The 23,522-nt window shown below is 51.4% G+C and overlaps 1 protein-coding gene across 1 annotated transcript in view; it reads left to right on the plus strand.

The window, feature by feature from the left end:
- The window catches only part of UBE2L3 (ubiquitin conjugating enzyme E2 L3), a 57,291-nt gene extending 34,869 nt beyond the window's left edge, over nucleotides 1-22,422 (plus strand). Inside the window, exons 3-4 of the mRNA XM_051973280.1 lie at nucleotides 12,350-12,536; nucleotides 19,808-22,422. Of these exons, the coding sequence (XP_051829240.1) occupies nucleotides 12,350-12,536; nucleotides 19,808-19,962 (342 nt within the window). The 3' untranslated portion in view covers nucleotides 19,963-22,422. The remainder of the gene's footprint in view (nucleotides 1-12,349; nucleotides 12,537-19,807) is intronic.
- Nucleotides 22,423-23,522: the final 1,100 nt, after the last annotated feature.

The following is a 23,522-nucleotide window of genomic DNA, read 5'->3' on the forward strand; positions in this document are numbered from 1 at the left end:
GCCCCTGCATGAGGATGACCTTCAAGTTCGTGTATTTGGCCGTGTCCAGAAAATATATGCCTTGTACTGCAGCTTGAATTCACTGCCTCTCTGAAGGCTCTTTTAAATCTGGAATTGTCACCATTGATCGATTCTGAAGTTTTTCAAAGTTTTTATGCCTTTACAATATCCTTCTGTAAATTGTTCTCCAAGTTCTGTTCTGGATCACTTCATGCAGTTTATCTCAGGTCTCTCTGTTAATTTTTTAATTAATTTTTTTCCCCAAATGAAGATCTGCCTTCTCTTTGTTCTCCCTCCAATCAGGAAAACATGGGGAAAAAGCAAAACCAAACCCTTATTTCAGGCATGTAGAGTCAATCAAATAAATTCCTGGTTGGCCATGTCCAATAACATTGTTAATTAGTGTTAAAAGTAGTTAACATTAATTTTTTATATCAATTTTTTTTTCTCTCTGTGTGTGTATGTGTGTGTGTGGCAGTTGGGGTTAAGTGACTTGTCCAGGTATACACAGCTAGGAAATGTTAAATGTCTAAGACTGGATTTGTACTCGAATCCTCCTGACTTCAGGGCCAGTGCTCTATTCACTGTAGTGCTCTCTAGCTGCCCCCCAAATAGTTAAAATTAATAAGAGGATCAAACTTGGAGCCAGGAAGACCTGAGGTCAAATTTGATTCCAGACAATTTCTAAGAGCGTGCCCCTGGGCAAGCTGCTTCACCTATTTGCCTCAGTTTCCTCATCTGTAAAATGAACTAGAAAAGAGAATGCTCTGGTATCCCTGCCGAGAAAACCCCCAAAGAGGTCGTGCAGAGGCAGGCGTGACTGAGAAGACTGAACGACATCGACAGACATCGACAGTATTTGTTATGTGCCGGGCGTGAGCCGGGGGCTTCACAGTGATGTCGGGTGCTCCTGGCAGCTGGAGGCAGGTGTGGTTTTGACCTCCATTAACTCTCTTGGGAGGTCATGAGTCCTCTGAAGGGGAGATTGGCCATTGAGCAGAGTTCGAAGTCTTCCAGAGCGACTTGTCTTTCCGTCACTGTTGTTACTGTGGGGGTTGTTCTCCGAGTTCACTCCGCAGTCATTGCTATACAGCTCCAGGTGTTTTGTTTTGAAAGTGTCCTCATCATCTCCATCATTTTTTACAACTCAGTTGCGTTCCATCACGTTGCTGTACCCTCACTTGGAGAATCCTTCTCCGGCCATGGGCGTCTCCTCAAGTTTCCAGTTCCTCAGACTTGCCACAGAGCTGCCCTCAGAGTTTGGGAATATGTGCGTCTTTTCTCTTTCTCTGGCCCTACTTTAGGTGGTATCACTGCATCAAAAGGTGCACACAGGTAATAGCTTTGGAGAACTAGCTCCCTGCAGCTCTTCAGGGTGACTAGAGCAGCTGACAGCTCAGTCCAGTGTGCAGTGAATGAGGCGACCCTGAGGCTCACTGGAGAGACTGAGGTCAGGGTCTATAGATCAGATGGCGCTCATCGGGTCACAAAGGGAGAATGATGAGGGACGGTTCAGGAGCACTGAGGAAGGTCCACAAATGGCAGGAGGAAGGGGAGAGAACAACCAGCAGTGGCAGTGGAGTGGACGGGGAGTGTCAGCTGGGAGAAAATCCAGGAGGAAAAGGGCAGTCAGTAACTCCTCACAGAACGAGGCTGAAGAGCAGCTGTCGGCTGGATGTTAGAGAGATCTTTGGGGACTTTGGAAAGAGCGGTTCCGGTTGGGTGATGGAGCGGGGAGCCCCAGTGCTTGGGCTCTGCTCAGCGAAGGGACAAGGACCAGAAGCAGCCAGGACAAATGGTTTCCTCTGGGATTTGGCTGGAAAGGGGGAGAAAGGGATGCAGGGCAGCACAGCTGGAGAGGGTGGCAGGGTCTGTATCGCATGTATTTGTAGGGATGTCTCTCACCCCAAGTCTACTCTCTTTGGAACTTGCCTGTTTTTGTCAGCTTTGCCGCCATTGTTCTGTCATCCAAATTTGCCACCATAGTGCCATCTGTTGAGTCAACCCCTCACTCCTCCCATCACTGGCCCTGTTTGCCTCCTGTCCCTCCCCCTGGCCACCACCCTAGTGCCAGCCCCGCTCTTTGGTCTCTCCCCTCTCCACTCTTGACCTCTGCCTTATACAGTGTAGTGAGAAGATCACTGGGCTTGAGATCAAAGACCTGGATTCAAATCCTAGCTCTCCCACTCTCTGCCTGTGTGACTAGTCAGCAGTCATGTAACCTTCCCAGTACTTCTATTTTCTCATCTCTAAAATGGAACAGTTGGACTGTGGAGCCTCCAAGGCGACATGAGGTCCTTTGTAGCTCCATGAGGTTCCCAGGCAGCACAGATCTGGGGTACCCAAACTCACACTTTGCCTTCCAGCCACTTACTAGAAATGTAGCTCTCTCAGCTTTAAGTTTTTCCATTAATAAAATGAAGAGATTAATCGCATCGATTATATTGGCTTGCAGTGAGGACCAGGGAGACAGCACATTTTCTAAAGCTTTTCTTCCCCCAAACTGTAAAATCCCATCTGAACACTGCCATTGCTTAGGTTTGCTCACCCCCCTCCAGATGCAGCTGGGAATGGAGCTCCCAATCACCTTAGCGTTTTCCTTTGGCTTAGTGGAGTGTAGCTACTTAGTGGAGCTATAGCTCTCCAGTTCAAATAAGCGGTAACCATGTGCACACTAACCCCATTTTCTAGTTTGTGTAGCTGATTTTATGAACTTTCATTTACCTTTCAATTTCCCTTCAATTTTAGAAGTAATATCCTGTCTGCCCATGATCTGAGATTCCTGCTCTTTCATATGACATGTTAACGGTCACTTTATGTCATCTCTCTGATGCAAAAGGCGTGATTCCTCACTTTCTAAAGCAATTTACAGTTTACCGGCCCTGTCTTTACAGGAATTCTCGAATTAGTGTAGGTATTAATCGCCATTTCAAATGAGTATACCCAGCCCCAGGAGAGGTTAAGTGTTGAGTCAGCTTTTGATCATTTCCTCCTTTAATCTATCTCTTACTACCCCTTTTTCTTTAATTTGTCCCTTCCCCTCCTACTTCCCTTGTTGGGTAAGATGAATTTCTACACCCATCTGGGGGGGAGGGTGTATTTATTGTTCCTTCTTTGAGCTAGTCCAGATGATAGTGAGGTTCCCATCTTGTGTGCTCCTCCAGTTTTTGCCTCCATTGAACTCTCCTGCTATTCCTCTCCTTTTCCTTTACTCCCAGTAAATGCTTCTTTCTTACCTTTACATTTCCTTTTTCTTTTTTTTTTTCAGATGATCTAAACCGACAAGTTCTTACCCATGTTCCCTATCTATGCAGACTCCTAGCTGCCCTAAAGAAATACTTCGGAGTTGCATGTATCATCTTTCCTACTTTGGAATGTAAATAGTTTACATTAAGTTCTTTATGATTTCCCTTTCATGTTGCCCTTTTTATGCTTCTCTTGTCTTTTGTCTGCAGGTCAGATTTTCTGTTCACCTCTGGTCTTTTCATCAGGAATGGTTGAAAGTCTTCCGTTTCATTAAGTGTCCATGTGCTGATCTAGTCTTGATTTCATTAAATGCTCTTATTTCCCCTGTAGGATTTAAGCTCAGTTTTACTGGGTAGATTATTCTTCGTTGTAACCTATCATCTTCTATGCCTTCCAGAATATCTGAACTCTCTGCTCCATTAACCATGGAAGCTGGTAAATATTGGGTCATCCTGACTGTGGGTCCGTAGTAGTTAGATTGTTTCTTTGTGGCTGCTTAGAGTATTTTCTTCTCGATTCAAGAGCGCTGGAACTTGGATCTAGTGTTCCTGGGAGTTTTTTCTTAGGGATCTTTTCCAGGACATGATTGATGAATTCTTTCAATTTCTCCTTTGCTCTTTGGTTCTACGATATACCAGAACTCGGCTAGCTAACTAGAATACTTGCCCAGAAAGAGCAAAACAAAGGCCGCAGTGAAGTCTAAATGGGAAATTCATTAGCACCAATATGGAAAAACTTCATGAAGGATGTGACAGCGGTCATCAGAACCATTTGCTGCTGGCTAAGAAATAGCATAGTTGCTCAGTGGAATAGGTTTGATTCACAAGACACAATAGTCAATGACTGCAATTATCTAGTATCTTGAGAAACCTGGAGACTCCAGCTTCTGGGATAAAAACTCACTGCTTGCCAAAAATTGCTGGGAATTGGAAAATAGTATGGCAGAAATTAGGCACTGCCCAATACCCAGTACCCCATACCGAGATAAAGTCAGATTGAGTTCATGATTTAGACAGAAAGAATAATGCTATAAGCAAATTAGGAGAACAAGAGATAGTCTACCTCTTAGATTTGTGGAGAAGGAAGGAGGAATTTATGGCCAAAGAACTAGAGAACATTATGAAATGCAAAATAGTTCATTTTGATATTAAATTGAAAAAGTTTTACACAAAGAAAATCAATGTAGCCAAGAGAAGGAAAGCAGAAAACTGGGGGAAAATGTTTACATCCAAGGGTTCTGGTAAAAGTTTATAAATTATAAAGATTCTAAAATATAGAGAGAATTGACTGAAATTTATAAGAATACAAACCCTTCTCCAGTTGATAAGTGGCCAAAAGATTTGAGACAATTTTCAGACAAAGAAATTACACCCATTTCTAATCATATGAAAAAATGCTCTGAATCACTGCTGATTAGAGAAATGTAGATTAAGACAATTTTGAAGTACCACTACATACCTCTCAGATTGGCTAAGATGATGGGAAAAGATAATGGTTCATGTTGGAGGGGGTGTGGGAAAACTGGGACACATACATTGTGGGTGAAATTGTGAACTGATCCATTCTGAGGGGAATCTGGAACTTGCCCAAAGGGCTGTCAAATTGTGCATATCCTTTAATCCAGCAGTGTTTCTACTGGGCCTGTATCCCCATGAGATCATAAAGGAGGGAAAGGATCCCCATGTGCAAAAAATGTTTGTGGCAGCCCTGTTTGTAATGGCAAGAACCTGGAAACTGAGAAACTCAATTGGAGAATCGTTGGGTAAATTGTGGTATATGAATGTTATGGAATATTACTTTTCTGTAAGAAATGATCAGCAGGATGATTTTAGAAAGGCCTGGAGTGACAGGAAATGATACTAAGTGATATGAGCAGGACCAGGAGATCATCATACACTTCAACAACAGTACTGTATGAGGATCATTCTGACGGAAGTGGTTCTTTTCAACAATGAGATGGTTGAGGCCAGTTCCAATGGTCTTGTTTTGGAGAGAGCCGTCTGCATCCAGAGAGAGGACTGTGAGAACTGAGGGTGGTTCACAACATAGCATTTTCACCTTTTTTATTGTTCTTTACTTCCTTTTTTTTCCTTTTTGATCTGATTTTTCTTGTGCAGTATAATTGTGGAAATATGTACAGAAGAATTGTATGTGTTTAACATATATTCTTGTTGGGGAAAGCGAGAGGGAGAAATATTTGGGACACAAGGTTTTGCAAAAGTGAACGTTGAGAACTATCTTGGCGTGCATTTTGAAAATAAAAGGCTGTTGTTTGAAAAATAGAAAAAAGCTGTGGCATTTGAATCGGATAAGAATTTAACAGGAAAGAACGTAGCAAAAAGTTCGATGAAGGGGCTGCCGGCCAGGATCGGCACTTTCCTTTAATTGCTTGCCTGTAAATGATTGATTTTTACTCTTTTCTTTGAGGTTTTACTTGTAGATGTTTTCCTGTTATCATCTTAGCTTTTTTTTTTTTTTTTTTTAGCTTCCTTATTTTTGTTGTTGTTCATTTTTCCAGCTCATTTCTTGCTTTTAGACGTTCTGTTATATCCGGAAGGCTAGATTGAGGCCTGTAGGTTTGGCTGCTGTTCTCCTGCTCTGGGCTCTGGTTCTTACCCAGGGAGGGCCTCTGCCCCCTTGTGGCCACAGACTGGAACTGCTCCCTCCACCCTGAGTAACAGTAACGGCCCTGGTTTTGGTCCTGGTTCTGCCCCAAGCGCCAGGGCAGAGGCCCTGCCCAAGACCTTGTTGATCGAGGGCTATTTGCGCCACCATTACCGCTCCTGTCACCAGGCCGGCCTTTCTGAGCATCCTGAAAGCTGACCAGAACTGGACAAAGAAGTGCTGTCACTTGGTGGCGGGGATGGAACCTTTCTCAGAATTCACCTGGAGACAATTTTAAGTTGTTTGGAGGGCAGACTTGGGAGAGCTCAGCAGAAATGCGCATGTCCTCCTCTGACTTCTCCAGCCTGGTTCCCAGGTCCTCAGACCCCTGACTCCTCCGGCCAAGTTCCCAGGTCCTCTCCTGACTTCTCCGGCTAGTTCCCAGGTCCTCTCCTGACTTCTCCGGCCTGGTTCCCGGGTCCTCGCACCCCTGACTTCTCCGGCCTGGTTCCCAAATCCTCCCCTTTTCTTTCGCCTTCATGGCAAACCACCATCTCCACCGCCTTCTAAGATGTTGGCGATGATGTCAGACCACACAGGGCCAAAAAGGACGACACAAAAGGAAGCTGAAGAGTAGGGCCTGAGAGGGGAAGGGAGCAGGCGCGGCAAGGCCCAGCTGGGCCAAGTGAAGCTTTGGCTGGCCTGGGCCCCCTCTTTTAGTGGGGCTCTGGGGAGGAGGGGATCCTCCAGGAAGCACATTACCCAGGGGCATGGAAGGCTGTTCTTAGGCCCACTGAAGCTCTTCCAGGTGCTGCCCAGCCAAGTCTTGGGAGAATGCAAAGGTCCTTGGTATAAACAGCAGGGAAATGAGTTTGAGGATGTTGATTGGAGGGAAGTGGGCCCCTCTGCCTGTGATGCTGCTGGCCAGGTCCTGGGGCCGTTCCTCCCTGCCAAAAGCTCCCATGGCCCTTGATAGCGGCCATGTCGGGAGGCAGCATTACAGAGGGCTTAGGCCGGTGATGTGCTGCCTGTGGACAAGAGGACTTCTGTGTCTTCCCAGGGGGAATAGGGAGCATGTGGGGGCGTTGCAGGGAAGGAGTGAAACGGGATTCACTGAGCATTTCCTCTGGCCTGGAGCTGGGCCCATAGTTAGAAGCCTTAGACAGCCAGTCCTCTCACTTCCACACTGAGGGAGGAAGCACAAGACCTAGGAAGAGGCAGCAGCAATCCGGGAGACTGCCCCTGAACCAAAGGGCTTGCAGAGCCACCGGGAGAAGCTGCTCCCTGCTGGTGCTTTCGCGGCACTCACACCCTACCGGCCTTAGAGATCACTGTGGTCCCCCAGGGGCAAGCTGGCTGGCTCTCGTGGCTCTCCCCTATTCTGCTGGACAAGCACACAGCACTGGGATGCTTCTGTCTTGGCTTCCCTTTGGGGGGGGGGGAATCCCTCTCAGTCCTCGCAGTCCCCCTCCGAGAGGCAGGGCTGTTAGCCATTGTTCCTTTGGTCGGGCTGCTGCACGGGGAGTGAGCTCATGGCTTCTCTGTCCCCTGAATTTTTCCACTCCTTAAGTGCCACTTCCTTCATGAAGATGCCCTTTGCTCTGTGTCTGTCATGTGACCTCAAGGGCTCGCACGGGTACTGTGCAGAACCAGTCCTCTGTGTTACACGTAGTGAGCTTCCAGACATCCTGGTCCCCTTCCTCCGTCTGTCTTGGCTCTCCCCTTAGTGCCTGATGTGCAAATTATTTCCAGGTAGCAGCCACTGGCAAAGGGTGTTCCCCTAGACTGTTTCAGGGGTCAGAACTATTTCCACGCTAATGCTAAGACATTTTAATTTCTAATGTCACAAATCTACCAAGTGTAACCCACACGGAAACTCTCTGGGGAGAGGGGCCCTCAGTTATTGTTACACATTTGACAGTGTCATGATACTAGAAAGCTGGAGTCCTGCTTTATTAGTTATTGGTTATGTTTCTTATTGGAAATTAGTATCGTAGATTAGAATTCGAACCAGTTACGGGTTCATTGAGAATACTTCCTCTTCTTTTCTCAGTCGTATTTTCTTTTTCCAGATCCATGTAAAGATAATTTCCAACAGCTCCAAATCGCTCTCCAGACTACTCAGATTGTTTCATGACTCCGGCAACGTATCAGTGTCCCAGTTTTCCCGCATCCCTCCAACATTCATCATTATCTTTCCCTGTCATTTTAGCCAGTCTGATAAGTGTGAGGGTATCTCAGAGTTGTCTTAATTTGCATTTCTCTCATCATCAGTCATTTAGACTTTCTTTTTCATATAGAGATGGTTTTAATTTCTTTGTCTGAAAATTGTCTGCTCATATCCTTTGACCATTTACCAGTTGGGAAATGACTTGTGTTCTTATCAATTTGGCTTAGTTCTCTCTACATTTTGGAAACGAGCCTTTATCAGAAACACTGTGTAAAAATTGTTTCTCAACTTTGTGCTCCCCTTCTAATCATGGCTATTTTTTTTGTGTGTGTGTAAAACCTTTTTAATTTAATATAATCAAAATCATCCATTGTGTGTTTCATAATGTTCTCTCTTTGGCCATAAATTCCTTCCTTCTCCAAAGATCTGCCAGATAAACTGTCTCTTGCTCTCCCATTTAGCTTATGGTGTCACCCTTTATGTCTAATTTGTGAACCCATATTGATATTAACTTGGTATAGGGTGCGAGATGTTGGCCTCCACCTAGTTTCTGCCCTATTTTTTTCCAGCGTTCTCTAGCTGGAACTTATCAAATAGTGAGTTCTTATCCCAGAAGCTAGAGTCTATAGGTTCATCAAACAGTAAATTACTATTATCATTTATTATTGTGTCTTATGAGCGACTTTTATTTTTTTTGGGGGGGGGCTGAAGCAATTAGGGTTAAGTGACTTGCCCAGGGTCACACAGCCAGGAAGTCTTACGTGTCTGAGACTAGATTTAAACTCGGGTCCTCCTGACTTCAGGGCTGGTTCTCTGCCCACTGCGCCACCTACTGCCCCTGCAATCTGCTTTTTTTTTTTTTTTTTTTTTTTTAATGCATTTAGATCTCTTGTTTTCAAAACTGTCCTGTTTGTTTGTGCTCCTTCTGAACTTCCTCTGTTTCCTTTTCAAGAGGAAAGAGAAACATTTTGGTGCCATCTGTTTTTCTGGCTCTGTCTCTTACAGTCTCTCTCCTTTGGCATGATCATCTGGATAACATCTCCCTCCCCCATCCCTAATTTAAAACCCAAAAAAAGAGAAAAACTAGAGGAAGCAAGTAGAGTTCAGGAGGTGGCCGTGTCCAAACGTATGTGTCTCTGTCTACCTGGGGTTCCTTCCCCCTGTTTCGGGAGGGGAGTCACAGGCTTTGGGCTTCAACTTTCCTTGTCTTTGTATGAATTGCTCCCTCCTTGTCCTTTTTTTTTATCTCGGTCAATACTGCCCAGGATTCCCTGCTAGCTTTTTTCCCCATCATTTTGGTGGCTGTGTGCCATACCCATTCTATTGCCCATCTACCATTGTATTCTCCAGTTGGTTCAGCCATTCCTCCATAGATAGACATCGTGTTTTCCCTTTTTTCTTCTTAATCCACCCGTCAGGTCAGAAAGTTTACTTGTGACTGTTTCCTGGCATTATCCTCCCTCGTTGATACTGTTCTACCCAAATAGGGGTGTTTGTGGGTGTGGGTGAGTGTGTGTCTCAGTTCCCCTTTATCTTTTTCAGATAAAGTGAACTTGGTCAGTTATGGGGATTCCCCCTCCTCCTCTCCCCCCCTCCCCCCAATTTAGCCTGCTTTCCCCTCCTGGCTGAGCTCAGATCGTCTCTTTTTAGCCCCTCAGACCACAGCTGTACGTGGCCTTGCTCCTCCCATTTGTCATTTAGCTCAGAACTCTGCTGGGGCTGTTCCTGTATATTCTGAGTCAGAGGGAGAAAGGTCATGACTAACTTTGGAGGTGGAGAGGGGAATCTGGAAATGGGACCGTGTGGAAACATTTGCTCCATCAATGTGCCGTGGGCATGGGAAATGGCGAGCAAAGGCTTGGAGGGGGGCTATTGCATGACGTCTAGATCAGGGGAACCAGATGGTCCGGTTTGCCTTAGAGGCAGCTAGCTAAGGAGCTGCCGGCCTTGGGTGCGAGAAGCCCTGGGTTCCTGTGTGGCCTCCAGACCGGCTCTGGCTTTGGCAAGTCATGCCTTAGTTTCCTCAATTATGAAATGGGGACCAGTTTACATAACAGTGCCTGGAACCTAGTGAGGCCTTAATAAATGCTTGTGCCCTTTCTTTCCTTTCCTATACGAAAGTAACGTCACCGTAAAGCCGGAAAAGTAGGATGGTGCCGGACTGTGGAGGGCCTTCATTGCCGTCACCAAGAATTGGCATTTCATTTAGCAGAAAGATTATGAGACGAGCAGTGACCTGGTCAGCCAGAGCTTATTCATCTAGTTCAGTGGTTTTTTTATGGCAGAACCTGAGGCTACATCAGGTGACTTGGGCCCCACAGGCCATTTCTGTGCTCCGGGCTCCCTTGGGTGAGAGCCCGGGCCAGCCAGGCCCGGACGTAGTGGACTTGTCGCCTTGATGTGAGAGAGCACCTGCAGGTTTTCGGCAGGTGACAGACCTGGCCGCTGGCGCACGCTGACGCCCCAAAGCGGGAGAGGGATCTGGGCCCGTAATCGGGAATTTGGACTTTGGAAACGGGATCCAAGATGCAGAGTGAGGTGTCTTCTGTGTGTTATCACAGCAGTACACTGTTCCGTCGACACTGTGCTTTACTCTCTGATAGTTTATTCACGAATGCTCGAAGAACTCTCGAGGCTTTTAAGAGTTCTTAGGATTTTGTCTTCCCCGCTTGCTGTCTTTAATGATGGCACAGAAAAACCGAGGAGACCTGCTGCAAGCCTCTGGCTTTTTCTCAGAGACAGCAAGGCAGGGGAGTGTGCGACTGAGGGCTGGATGAGACCTTAGGGTGGCTTTTCACAGATGGGAGTCAGGTATCCTGAGAGGGAACAGGACTTGCCCCATGTCTTCACCCAGTGGAAATGCTCAGGCGTACCGAATCGGAGATGGAAGGGTCCTCAGAAGCCGTTAGCCCGTCCCCCTGACAATATCCTTGTCACCCAGCCTTCTTTCTTCCCAAGTTGGGTGGATGGAGCACTGGACCTGGAGACAGAAAGACCCAGCATAATCTGGCCTCAGACACCTGTTAGTTAGGTGACCCTGGGGGAGGTGCTTCATTAACTCTATGCCTCAAGTTGCCTCATCTGTAAAGCTGTAAACCATAAAGCACTAAATAAACTCTTGGAATTATGATTAACATTGTGGTTATTAACAAGATGATGATCATGAGGCTTTAAGCCTAGCATCTCCTTGGGACAGTCCGCTTCCCTCTGGGCTGATGCTAATTGTTAGAAAGTGTTGCCCGACTTCAAGCCTAAATCTGCCTCTTGGGAACTTTCTCCCCACGTTCCTGGTTCTAGCCCCCGGGGCCGGGTGTAACAACAAACCCAGAGCCAGCCCTTCAGATACTGCAGGACGTTCCAACTTGGGGTTCGGGGTTCTTCCTTTTGAGCTGTGCTCCCTGAGAGGAGACTCTCCCAGATGGGACGATCATGATGGTGGATGCCTTAAAGAAAGCAGTTGGCATCCAATCTCACGGGCCGAAGGAGGGAAAAATGGTTCTCAGGGGAGTTCCCATGTTGGGAGGGGAAAGCTGATGGCCCCAGCACGGGCTACCCATATCCCCTGGGGTCCTGTTGTGTCTGTGGAGTTATTAGAGCCAGTCTTTACTAGGAAGCCAGAGCATAAGGGCAGCAAGATGGGGTCCTCGAAAAAAAGCTGGGGCTTGGGTGCTGGCTGCAGTGCTCACTAACTATGTGACAGACACAGGGCATTTGCTTTTGGCACCCCACTTTCCTTGTCTTGGTTTTGACCGCTCAAGTTCATAATGATCTCCATTCATGAAATAGGACCCAGTTGTGGGGGCCTAGTACTGGGACCGGGGGCCGGCAACAGAAGGGATGGACGTGGGCCTGGGAGGGCCCTGCCTCCTCGGGTGCTCGTCCCAAAGCTCTCAGCAAACCCCAGAGGTCTTGCACCCGGGAGCGCCATCCACTCTGGCTAGTGCTGCAAGCGGGTGGTCTGCAAGTATTTGGCAGTGAACTTCTGGCCAGGGAGAGCCGGCGCATCTTCTGGAGAGAGTTGGCACTGCTCAGAAGCCCCTGCCCTCAAACACTTGCTCTCTTGGTTTTGAAAACACTTGGAAAATCAGAGATCTTGTTTCCGTGGCTCCACCACTTCGCTTTGAGCCTCGTGATGGCGGAGATCTGGCAGTGAGTGTGGGTTTCTATGAAGTAGCTGCCTTTGAATTATTTAATGTTTGGCTTTCAAAGCGCCTTCATCCAAGCCTTCCCCACTGGCAGGTTCAAGTCCCCCTGTCACCCACGTGTCAGCTCCGTCGGGTGGAGTCTGGCGGCCGGCCGCTCCCTCATTCTCTCTGTCTCTCTTCACAGGACAACCCTCCGTATGACAAGGGAGCCTTCAGAATCGAAATCAACTTCCCAGCAGAGTATCCATTCAAACCACCTAAGATCACTTTTAAAACAAAGATTTACCACCCGAACATCGATGAAAAAGGGCAGGTCTGTCTGCCGGTCATTAGTGCTGAAAACTGGAAGCCAGCAACCAAAACTGACCAAGGTAAGAGCAGCTCAGTTCCTCCGTGGGCCCCCTCCCTCCAACGTGCCGGCCGGGATGCGGGCACCGAGTGGCCCAGGCCCCGGTGTCGCGTGGAGTAGAAGGAGGGCCCCACTGTCACATAGGGGCTTAGCACCCCTCATTACACTCATTACACTTTAATCTGGCCGGACCACAGTGGGGATTTTGCACCCACTTTATTTACATCTGGTATAGACCAAGAATATTGAAGGGGGAGAGGCCTGACTCTGGTGGTACCCCAGGAAGTGATGGAGGCCCCGGGCACTTGTGCCATTTCTTCCTGGTCTTCCCTCTCCCGGGCATCTTGACTCCCACGGGAATGGCAGGTGAAGCCAGGCCTCCCGGCCGACCGGCCAAGTACAGAAGGGCTGTGGGCTTCCCCCCAAGGCCTTCCCTCAGGAGCTAGTCCCCTCTCTCTGGTCCTGAGCTGCTTGTCTCCCTCCGCTGGCCCGGGAGCTCCTCCGAGGCAGGGGCCGTTCTTTGCCTCTCACGGCGACTGGCACATGCAGATGCTTCCCCAGAGCCTGCTGTGGATGATGGCAAAGAGGCCGTTTCCTATTTTGGCCTCCAAGGTTGGCCTCTTTGTCCCTGAACTGGCGCTGGCCCAAGCAGTGGCCCCGGAGCTCGGTTAGCAGTCTGCTCCGTGGATGGAGCGAGGCTTGAGCCGGGGTCAGCTGACCGATCGTGCCAGCTCTGCTGGTGACGTCACCATGCCAGCCCTCCCTCGCTGTGAGCGAGTTGGAGGGGAGGACTCCGAGTTCCCCAGGGCCTCCCGCTCCAGCACCGAGTGACCCGGGACCTCTGGCGGGCGTTTCGGAATCACTGAGCCTTCCTTAGTCCCCAGAATTTGAGCTGTAACATTCCCGTAGATTCGTCTTTGGGGCTCATGTTGTTTAAAGTAAAACTGGGTGTGTTGGGAGCCCCCGGGAGACGAGGGCCTGGAGACCGAGCTCCTCCCCTCCAGCCTGGCGTGGCGCCCGGGGCATGAGAAGTCAGGGGCCTGCAGACTGTCTCCTGCTCGTTTCACTGGCTGAGCCAAGGCCTGCACAGCCTGAAATCCTTCATCCCCTTTCCTTGTTTTATTTTCCCCAGTTACACATATAACAATTTTTACATTTGTTTTTAAAACTTTCCAGATTCTTTCCTTCTCCCTTCCCCCACTGAGAAGCCACATGCCTCTTTGTTAGAAGCATGTCTTCCACCCTGTTGCCTGCAGGGAAACCTGAGTAAATGCCGGGAGGGCCACAGGCAGGGCCTGGCTTTGCGCTTGGTTAGCCTGCTGACCGTCAGTGTTGACAGGGCCGCAACAGCCCACGATTCTTGGGCTCCTCCCCTCATAAGCCCCCTGTGGAGAGGGGCCGGGCCAGTGGGTGATCCCTGTGTCCCAGCTGAGGATGAGGAGAGCCCATCTCCAAGCCTTTGCCAGGGCCACGAGCTCCGGGAGGGCCTCCCACTCGGACTGGAAAGAAATCCGGCCCCGGTTCAGTAAGAGTCGACCCGTGGGCCACAGACCGGCCGGCTCTCCGGTGCTGCTGGCCTTGGCATCGGGCCTTCCTCAGCCGGCACTAGGGAAACCACAAGCCCAACCTTCTGCGGGGTGTCTGGCCAGGCGGGCTCAGCCTTAGCAGGTGCCCGGCCTCTGTGCCCATCTGCCCGGCCGGGAGGGTTCCGGGCTCGTCTCCTGTGACTGACTGCTAACAGTTTAAAGGAAACCACGCGGGGCATCCCTGCTTCCCATCCTGCCCCTCGGCCATTCCCTCTGCTCTTCATGTGTCCAAATGTTTGACTCCTGAGCTGGAAGAAGGGACCTAGGGACCATATCGCTAACTCTATCTCACAGTAATTGGTTTTCTTTGTAATTCCATAAACTATTTTCCATGCTTTAAAGCTTTTTGAGAAGGGGCCCCTAAGGCTTTCCCAGACTTGCAGTGAGATCGTGACACAGAGGACATTAAGAGCCCCTCATTCGACCTTTGCCCTGCTTCGTGGTATCCCTGACACATGGACCATCCGGCTTTTTCATGGGCAGGGCACTCGCTACTTCATCAGGCTTCCAGTTCCATCTTTGGACCAATATACTTATGAATTGAGGGCAGCTAGATGGCTCAGTGGATAGAGTGCCAGACCTGAAATCAGAAAGATTACATCTTCCTGGCCTCAAATCGTACCTCAGATACTTCTTAGCGCCAGTCACTTTACCCTGTTTGCCTCAGTTTCCTCATCTGTCAGATGGCCAGTCCCTCCAGGGTCTTGGGGCAGTCCTCAGGTGGGCTCATGGAGAGCCAGACACAACCACACCGACCATAGCATTAGAAATCGCAGTCTTCGCTGTCGTGATCATTGGGGCCCCAGACCTCGGGGACTTTTCTGCTGAGTCATGGCCTGTCCCCCGATTCCTCTGAGCCCCTCAGACTCTCCAAGCCAACTTTGCCCATTTTCTTCCCTCCGTTCTGAGAGGAACATTGATGCTCTTCGCCCTTTGTGCAAGATGTAGTGCTTAGTGCCCAGGAAACAGATAAAAAGGGTGCCAGCCCTTCCCCTAAGGAGCTGCCAGTCGTCTGAGAGACAAGGACAGACAGACAGTAACTGCTGCTCCCGGGTGGGCCCTGGGGAAAACCGTGGCTTTTCGGCAGCTTCAGGGCCCAGGCTGGAGGCCTGAAGGAATGAGGGAGCCATTCAAGGTGTGAGGGAGCCAGGTGAGGCGGGATCTTGATCCTCTCTTCACTCAGTAGTTAGTCAGGTAGCTCTTAGGAAGCGCCTGTTCTGTTCCAGGATGGCTAAGTCCTTGGGATGGAAAGAGGCCGAAACCTGGCCCTCTTCTCCAGGAGCTCGCAGTCAGAAGGAGGGTACACACAAGAGAACCGAAGGGGAAGCCGTGGGAAGAAAGCTCAGGAGTGGCGCCTCGGGTTCATTGGCAGAGGCCAGTGCTCCTGGGTTGGAGGGGACCTAGGAGGCATTAAGGTGGCAAGCTCCAGGAGAGGTAGAAGGGGGCTAAGTTGGGACACTAGGTAACAGATCGAGATCGCTGTGACGGCTGACTTGAGGATGGCCAGAGATGGGGTGGGACATGAGCTGTCAGGGAGGAGGAGGAGGCAGGTAGAAGAAATCAGAAGGTGGAAATGATGGGGGGGAAACACGAAGTTTGGGGTATTTTGACTTAAAATGTCTACCGGACACTGACGTGGAGATGAAAGAGAGGAGGTCCGCAGAGTGATTAGAGCTAGACGTGGGGATTTGAGGGTCATCTGCATAGACATGATCATTTGGAACATGGCAGCCAATGAGATCACCAGGGGACGTAGGACAGATGAAGAGCAGAGGGCCCAGGATGGCGCATGACCCGGAGGAGGAGCCAAGGTCAGACAGGTGGGAGAAGGACGAGGAGAGAGATCTCGGAGAGACAGCGATGGACCGTGGTGCCCAGAGGAGAAAGGGCCATTGGATTTGGTGGCTAAGTGGTCCCTGAGAACAGGCGAGGGCAGCAGGTGAGAGGAGAGGCAGTGGAAGTACCTCTTGTGGATGGCTCCTCCAGGAGAGATGGGCTAAGAGCGCTCCTGTATGTGACTGGGGCCCGCTGGGAGGCATCCGGAGCCGTGTTCTCAGTGATCGGGGGAGTGAGCCTGCTAGCTGGAGTGGGGCGGTGTCGAGAGCAGGATCTAGCCCGGGTCTGTGACGAGAGGAGGGACCCGAGTACCAGGTTTATTGGAAGGGTATTTGGGAGATCGTGGAGGCCGGATGGAAGGGGGCAGGTGGGGGCTGGCAATGAGATGAGTCCGAGGGAGCAGTGAGTGTGCACCTCGCAGAGCGCCCTTGTCACGTCTGGGCAGCGCCCGTCCTTCCTCCTCTCCCCAGGGAACTTCTTGCTTGCTCCCCAGCTTCCCCAAGTGCCCAGTGGCCAAGCACCTTTCCGGTTCTTTGTCCTCCTGGACCTCGATGCCGACCACAAGGTGTCGGCAGAAGAAAGCCCATCTTTGGGGCCTTTGTGTTCTGGGGGGAGAAACCGTCATGACGGCTCTGGAATATTCTGAGGTTCTTCCGCTCTCTGAGAAGATGGCTCCCCCAAACGGCGTTCTGGCTGAGCCTTCTAAACCCCAAAGGGGGAGATGATGAATGAGGGTCGGCTTTGGAGAGAGCTAATGTTCCCCTCTTGGCCATTCCCAAGAGGAAGCTCCTTGGTGAATAGGGATTGTCTGATCCCAGAGAGGAAGGAGCCCCCTGGGGCAGAGAAGGCTTCCGAGGTGGGAAGAGGAGACACCTCGATTCTTCCTTGTCCGAGCAGGTCTTTCTGCCACTGTTGCCCCCTTTCTCTGGAGATGCCCCTTATTTCCTTGAAAGCAGCTCTGCTCCAAGGATCAGAGATCTCCGTCTGTTCCCTTTCTTCTGACACAGACGGCATCCATCTTTTTAAATGGCTGCTAATTGGGGAGAAAACAATCCCCTGGCCCTTCTGCTAGCAGCAGCTGGCAGCCAATGCCCAGCCTCTTGAATTTGGGCACACCTGCCTGAAGTACATCCCCTTAGGCCTCTGCTATGCCTCCGGACCATGGCAGGACGCCCCGAACCCCGAAGGCTGGACCAGTGAAGCTCACAGGAGAGTGTCTGAGGTTGGCTGTGTTCAGGGATTGGGGCGCAAGTGACCGAGATGGAAACCCTTTCTTTAATGTCTCTGGCTCCCGTCGTGCCCATCTCTGACTCTCCACTCCACAGCATCTCTGTGGGTACACGATGAGGAGAGCAGGGCCTCGAGAGGTCATTTGGCCTTGGCCATCTGCCTAGAAAGTAGGGGACCTGACGCCCAGCTCTTCTGCGGCCCTGCACCCTTTGTTCACCGCACCCCCCTTCCCATGGCTGGCAGCTTCCCCAACCGTTGGCCGCTCGGGAACTGTTGGTGGCCAAAGACGAGGCAGGGGCGGGACTGGGCCCCCACCCCCGGCCCTTTCCCTGGGAGCAAATTTTAGACCTGCAGAGGGAGCAGGTGGGGAGGCTTCCAAAGTCATCCTAGAGCACCCGGGAGCTCGGTCCTAGAACTAGGCCACATTGAGCAGCAATGCGGGGTTCACGTCTGAAAAATGCTTGGGAGAGAACCTAGCGACGGGACCGGGGCAGCAGAGCGCGCGTTCCAGCACGTTCCGCCCGGTTGGGGCAGGATGGCTGATCACATGCTGCTGGGATAAATGTCAGCTCCTCCTTTGGGGTCCAGAAGGGCGGCTGCACAAGTCCAGCTCAAGGCCAGGTGTGGCGGAAGAGGAGGCTCCTTCCAGTGGGGCTTCCCGGGGTTCTGCAAACTCTGAGATTCTGTGCATTGTGTTTGTCCCATTTCACGGATGAGGAAACTGAGGTCCAGAGGGTTCGAATGGGACCCCAGTGGTTGCACAGCTCACCAGTCAGTGTCAGTGACTCCTGCTTCTGGAGGCCTTGCTCTTTCCTGTAGCCCGGCCTCCAGCTCTGGCCTGCGCTCCCTCTTCCGGCTCTTTCCTCCTCCAGTGGCTTCCCTCACTCCTTGTTCCCGGGTCTGATCTTGTCTCGTGACGTGCCCGCCTTTTCCCTTCACCTGTTCCTCCGTCTCCGGCTGTGGCCGCCATGGGAGTGCGGGCCCTTCCCCCAGCTTCGGATCTCTCTCAGAGGAAGCCACTGTGCTTCGAGGTTCTCCAAGTCCGCCGCTAACTGGGGCCCTCTCTGGTCACCCGGGTTCTCCTGCTGTCCTTTAATTTGCATTTTCTCCTCTCCCTCCCCCCCCCACCAGCCCTCCGTTACCCCCTGCTGGGGCCCACTTCCTCTGGCCTCCAGGGCAGGACCCCGCCATGTCCGGATAGTTCTTACTCTCCATAAATTTGCATCGTGCAGACTCTCCCATAAAGAGTTCTGAAAAGAAATCCACATCCTCCCAACCCCCCACACCCCCCACCCCCCAGTTAACTTACTGTAGGGGATGGGCTGAAACTCCAAGTGAAAGCAAGAGAGACCACGGCCAGCAGGGGGCTCTAGAAATCTCTGTCCCTTCTTAACCCCTCCCCTTCCCCCCCCAGTCCCCGTCCTCTCCTCGTGCCCCCTTCCTCTTGCTTCCAGCCAGGCTCCTGCTGACCTGCTCCTTCCCGTGCTCTCACTTCTGGCCCTTAAGGCCTGGGTTGGTCCCTCCGTGGGGATGGGAGGCCCCCTTCCTTCCTGCCTCCCTCTCTTGTGCCCAGCTTACAGAGTCGAGGTCTGTGGGACGATGGCGGGAGAAGCTCTCGAGCCTTTCCTTGAGCCCATTGTGCCGCACCTTCCCTGCCATGTTTCTTAGGAAGAACTGTCAGATAGCCATCCAGCCGCCCACTTGAGATCTGCGGCCGTGTCCTTCTGATGTATTACGTTCATTGGGCGGGCCCCGTGGAGGGCACCCTCATGCCAACTGCCAGGTCCTTGTGCCACCTTCCAATCTCTCCTCTCCGTGCCCTTCCAGGCCCCCACCCGTGCCAAGGCCTGGCTCTGCCCGACCTTTCTGCCAGCCTGTGGCCGGGGTGGGCTCTCCCTCTTCAGGGCTTCTCGTCCCTCGGGGTCCGAGGCAGAGACTCTCTCTGGCCCCCCGGGTCCCACGTCCCGTTCTGACTGTGACGACTGGGATATGCGACGTTCCCTCGAGGCCCAGAGCGGGAGTCGCCTGGTTGTGGAAGCCGTTGTTCTCCCTGCTTCTTCCTGCTTCGGCCTCCCGGGGCTCGGGCTCTGCCGGAGCCGGACCCCGTCGTCCCTCCCCCGAGCAGAGTGAAACGTGGGGTCCTCGGAGGGGCGGCGGGCGCGTTCCGGCCCATCTGGCGCCGGCGACTCTGTGACCGTTGTTTGTGTCCGTGAGGTTGTGGGACTCCGGGATCACGGCCCTTTAGAGTGGGTGGTTCAGAACAGTACCTCCTCCTCAAGTCCTGACCTGCTGGCTGCATTCCTCTCTGGCCTCAGTTTCTGAGTCTGTAGAATGAGGGGGTTGGTTGGGAATCCGTGACCGCCCAGGCCCTTTCCGGCTCTGCTGTCCGGGCTGAATCCCGAGGTCCCCTCTCACACTAACGGTCGGGGGCTCCGGGAGCCTCTGGAGCGCTCGGCCGGCCACTCGCCCCGGTCCCCGGTCCCCGACTGCTGGCGCGGGGCGGGAGTGTCGTCGGCCCTCTTGTGGCAGTGGTGTTTTCGGGGACCGAGCGCGCGGAGCTCTCTGGGGAGTGGCTCTGCCGGGCTAGCGATGCGAAGGCGCGTGTTCTCAGCACTGACCGCCCTTGTCCTTTTCTTGGCAGTCATCCAGTCCCTCATAGCACTGGTGAACGACCCCCAGCCTGAGCACCCCCTCCGGGCTGACCTAGCTGAAGAGTACTCTAAGGACCGTAAAAAATTCTGTAAGAACGCTGAAGAGTTTACAAAGAAATATGGGGAAAAGCGACCCGTGGACTAAATCTTCCGTGATTGACTCCAAGCAGGGCGAGCGGAGATCCGGAGCAGTGCATTTCCAACACCCCGCCACCAGGACTCTTTGGGAAATTGACAGGGGCCACCTCCTGGCGCTAACTTGTGGCAGTTACTAACTTTCTACAGTTTTCTTAATCAAAAGTGGTCTAGGTAAACCTGTAAAGAAAGGATTAAAAATTTAAGATGTTCTAGTTCTGATTTCTTTGTTTTAAAAATCACTGCTTCAATCTACCTTCAAGGATGGTGTGTTCTTTTCTTGCCCAAATCTATCCCAAATCTTCGGTTTCTCTTCAGGTTTAAAACAGAGTTAGTGAGTGGTGCACACTCCCGATCCCTCCCTTCCCCTTTGTAGCTCTTATTTTATTGCGTTCATTTTAATCACACTCCCTACCCCCAGAACAATGCCTTGGAACTCCCCTTTTCCCTACCTTCTTCCCTTCCCCACCTCCCCTCCCCTCCAAAAAATGGCCTACAATCCAGCAGCGCCCTCCTCTCCCCTTCCTTCCCTGCGGTATCTGCTTTGTGATACGGGTTGTGAGTTTGTAACATCTAAGAAACCCGAGAGGCCAAACCCAAGGGCGAAGCCTGTGATGAGGAAGGAGCCCGGCTGGCGTGTAAATCTGGCTGATGTTATCAAAATGATGTCGATTAAATGGGCAAAGCCCCGACTGTCTGCTTGTGTGTGTGATTGAATTACAGCCTGGCTCCGGGGCCGCCCCGCACTGGGGAGAGCGGTGAGCGTCCAGCTCTGGGCTAAGAAGAAGTGGGCTCCCAGACCGAGGGCACCCCTCCCCCCAGATGCCTCCCGATGCTACCTGCAGATGTCCCCGGGACACTGGCCAGCCGATTCTGCTGACATTGTTTTCCATCCAGTAGAAAACTTTGCATCAGAATGAATTGGAGATTTTTGGCAGAGTCCCCCCTCCCCCTAATATTGAATTTTGCAATTCTCCTGGAGAACAAAATTGGAGTTGGGGACTCTGCTTGTATAACCCCTAGAGGTGTCGCTGTTCTGGGTCAAGGTCATTCCCCTCCTCCCTTCCCCCCAGTCCCCTTTTTAAGAATCCGAAACAAGGCATTGCCCCTCCTTCCAGACAAGCCTGTTTCATTTTGGAAGATCTTTGGCCGCCCTTTGATGATGGCTGTTTAGGTTTGGTTTGGTTTTTAATATTATAAACATTTTGACTGCTTTTTTTTTGGTAGAAATAAAAAGTGATTATAGATTTGCAATCATATGGAATTAAAAGGATTAAAATGTTGCTGTCTCTTAAAAATTCCACCCCTCCTCACCGCTCCCCCCCCCCCAATAAATAAATAAATAAACAAATAAATGAGAGCCTAGAAAATATCCATTTGTTGTTACCCAGATATTTGCCGTGGTCATTATGGTGATGGAAGATCGCCTTTTTCCTCAGTTTTTAAAATCTCGTCCCAGACGCTCTCAGAGCTTTAGCCTCATCTAGTTGCCGAGTAGGACCGGGCCATGGAGGAAGGGCCGATTCCAAAACTTGCCATTCCCCTCCCCACCCCCCCGGGGCATTGAGATATGTAGGGTTCTCTGCTTTGTGTCGTGCAAAAGTGAGAGGTTTATGAAATGTTCATTTGTCAGTGACCACGTCGCTGCCCTGTAAATATCCCCAGCTTCTTCAGCCCTCTCCAGGAAATGGGGTGCACGCCCACGTGTGGGAGCTGCCCGCGTCTTCCGGGGGCGGAGGAGCGCACGTCATCAGCACAACCGCCACCGTCTCCTCCTTGGCTGAGATCTGGGATGGACTTTTGTTCCCCTCCTTTGGATTTGTAATAAAATGCCAAATTCTGTCAAACAAAAGCGTGTTGAACTCCTGCATCAGACTCCTGCCTAGACCAAGCCACTGTTTGCCCTGTTACTGCCTCTGAACGGGAAATGGTGGCCTTTCTCTGAAACTGTCTGGTCCTTTCCTCTTTCCATACCACTTGCTTCTCTCATAGTATTTAGACTTTTCTGATTGTCAGCCTCTCAGGTTAATGCCGTTGAGAGGGAACCTCTGTGGCCGGGCACTCGGGAAGCGTGCGGACGGGAGCTCACTCGATGCTGTTCCGGCCGCCGGGTGGGCAACAGATGTAGAACAGTGGGTTTTGTTGTTTGCCTCCAAAACTGTGGCTTTTCTGTAAAGAGCTGACGAGGGGAGTTGTGAAAGGGGGTGGGGGGTGGGGGGAGAAGCTGCCATAGTGAGAACCAAATCGTTGTGTATGATGGTGATGAGGAGGTGCTGGCTGTCCTTGGATCACTCAGGACTTCACTCCTGCTCCTTAACTGTTCCCTGACAATGTGCTGAATTCTCAGCATCCCTTCCCTTCCCCAATACAGCATACTCCCCCCCCTCCCCCCGCCACCTCGTCGTGGTGTAGACTTTCTAAGGTTCTGCAATTCCATTCTGCTACCCTCAATAAAAATGATCTCAAAGGTTTTGTGGCCTGGCTTTTTGTCGTCAGACGGAGGGCGGGATCTAGAAACGGTGAACCCCTGGAACAGTCTCAGTCTCTGGGTAAGGGGCCTCTCTGAGTCTGGAGAGGGCTTCTCCAGGGATGCCCCGAGGTTACATCCTCCCTGCTATCTCCCCTCCCCACCCCCCAGAAGGAGCCCAATCTGGGTCTTTTCCCCCAGGGTGGCCACACTGGCTCCTGAGTTGAAGGTCTGCTGCCTTCCAGGCCCTCGCTTTGTGGTCTTTAACCTGAGGCAGGAAGTCAGAAGTCGGGTCATCTGAAGCAAAGGTTTCAGCAGCTTTGAGAAATCCAGTCCTTAAACACACATGACAAGGGGCGGGGGTGGGGGTGGGGGTTACCAATGGTTGTGCCATTGATAGAACCCTGCACGAGGTGCTTTTCTTTTCAGAAGAAGAACCCAGCAGGCCCCAGCCCTCCCCTTGGGCTCCTCACAATTTAGGACTCTCCACTGGTCCAAACCCCTTTTTTTACAGATGAAAAAATAGGTCCAGAGAGGGGAGGACTTTGACAATGGTTCCAGCTAGTAAGTGACAGAGCTGAGATTTGAACTCACAGCCTTTCATTTCAGAGCTTGCCCTCTTTCCTTATTTGGCTGAAATAGGCTTTTCTGCCCCGTAGGAGCTGCCTGGGATAGATCACAAGAGTTCTCCAGATCCCCCAAAGACTAGAAATCACCTCCCACCCCTTCATTTGACTCCCAAGGAAAAGGGCTCAGAGAGGTTCTGACTCACTGATGGACAGTCATGTCACCAGCACAGAATAGCCTCCCACAACCCTGCCTTTGCAGCCAGCATCCTGGCAGGACTCCCTTCTGAAGGGCAGTGATTGGGCCAAAGGAGGCCCCACCTTGCAGCTCCCGACTCCATAGCTGGCAGCTGGAGCCCTGTCCCAGTCTGAGAGTCTTCCCCAAGGCCTCAATCCCGATTGGACTCTGTGCAGCATCTCCCGTGGCAGCGGGGTCACTCCTGTGGCTGTGGGGTCACTCCCACTGCTGGGGTCACTCCTGTGGCTGTGGGGTCACTCCCACTGCTGGGGTCACTCCGTGGCTGTGGGGTCACGCCT

The sequence above is a fragment of the Antechinus flavipes genome, chromosome 1, assembly GCF_016432865.1.
Source record: "Antechinus flavipes isolate AdamAnt ecotype Samford, QLD, Australia chromosome 1, AdamAnt_v2, whole genome shotgun sequence".
In the NCBI taxonomy this organism is placed as follows: Eukaryota; Metazoa; Chordata; class Mammalia; order Dasyuromorphia; family Dasyuridae; genus Antechinus; species Antechinus flavipes.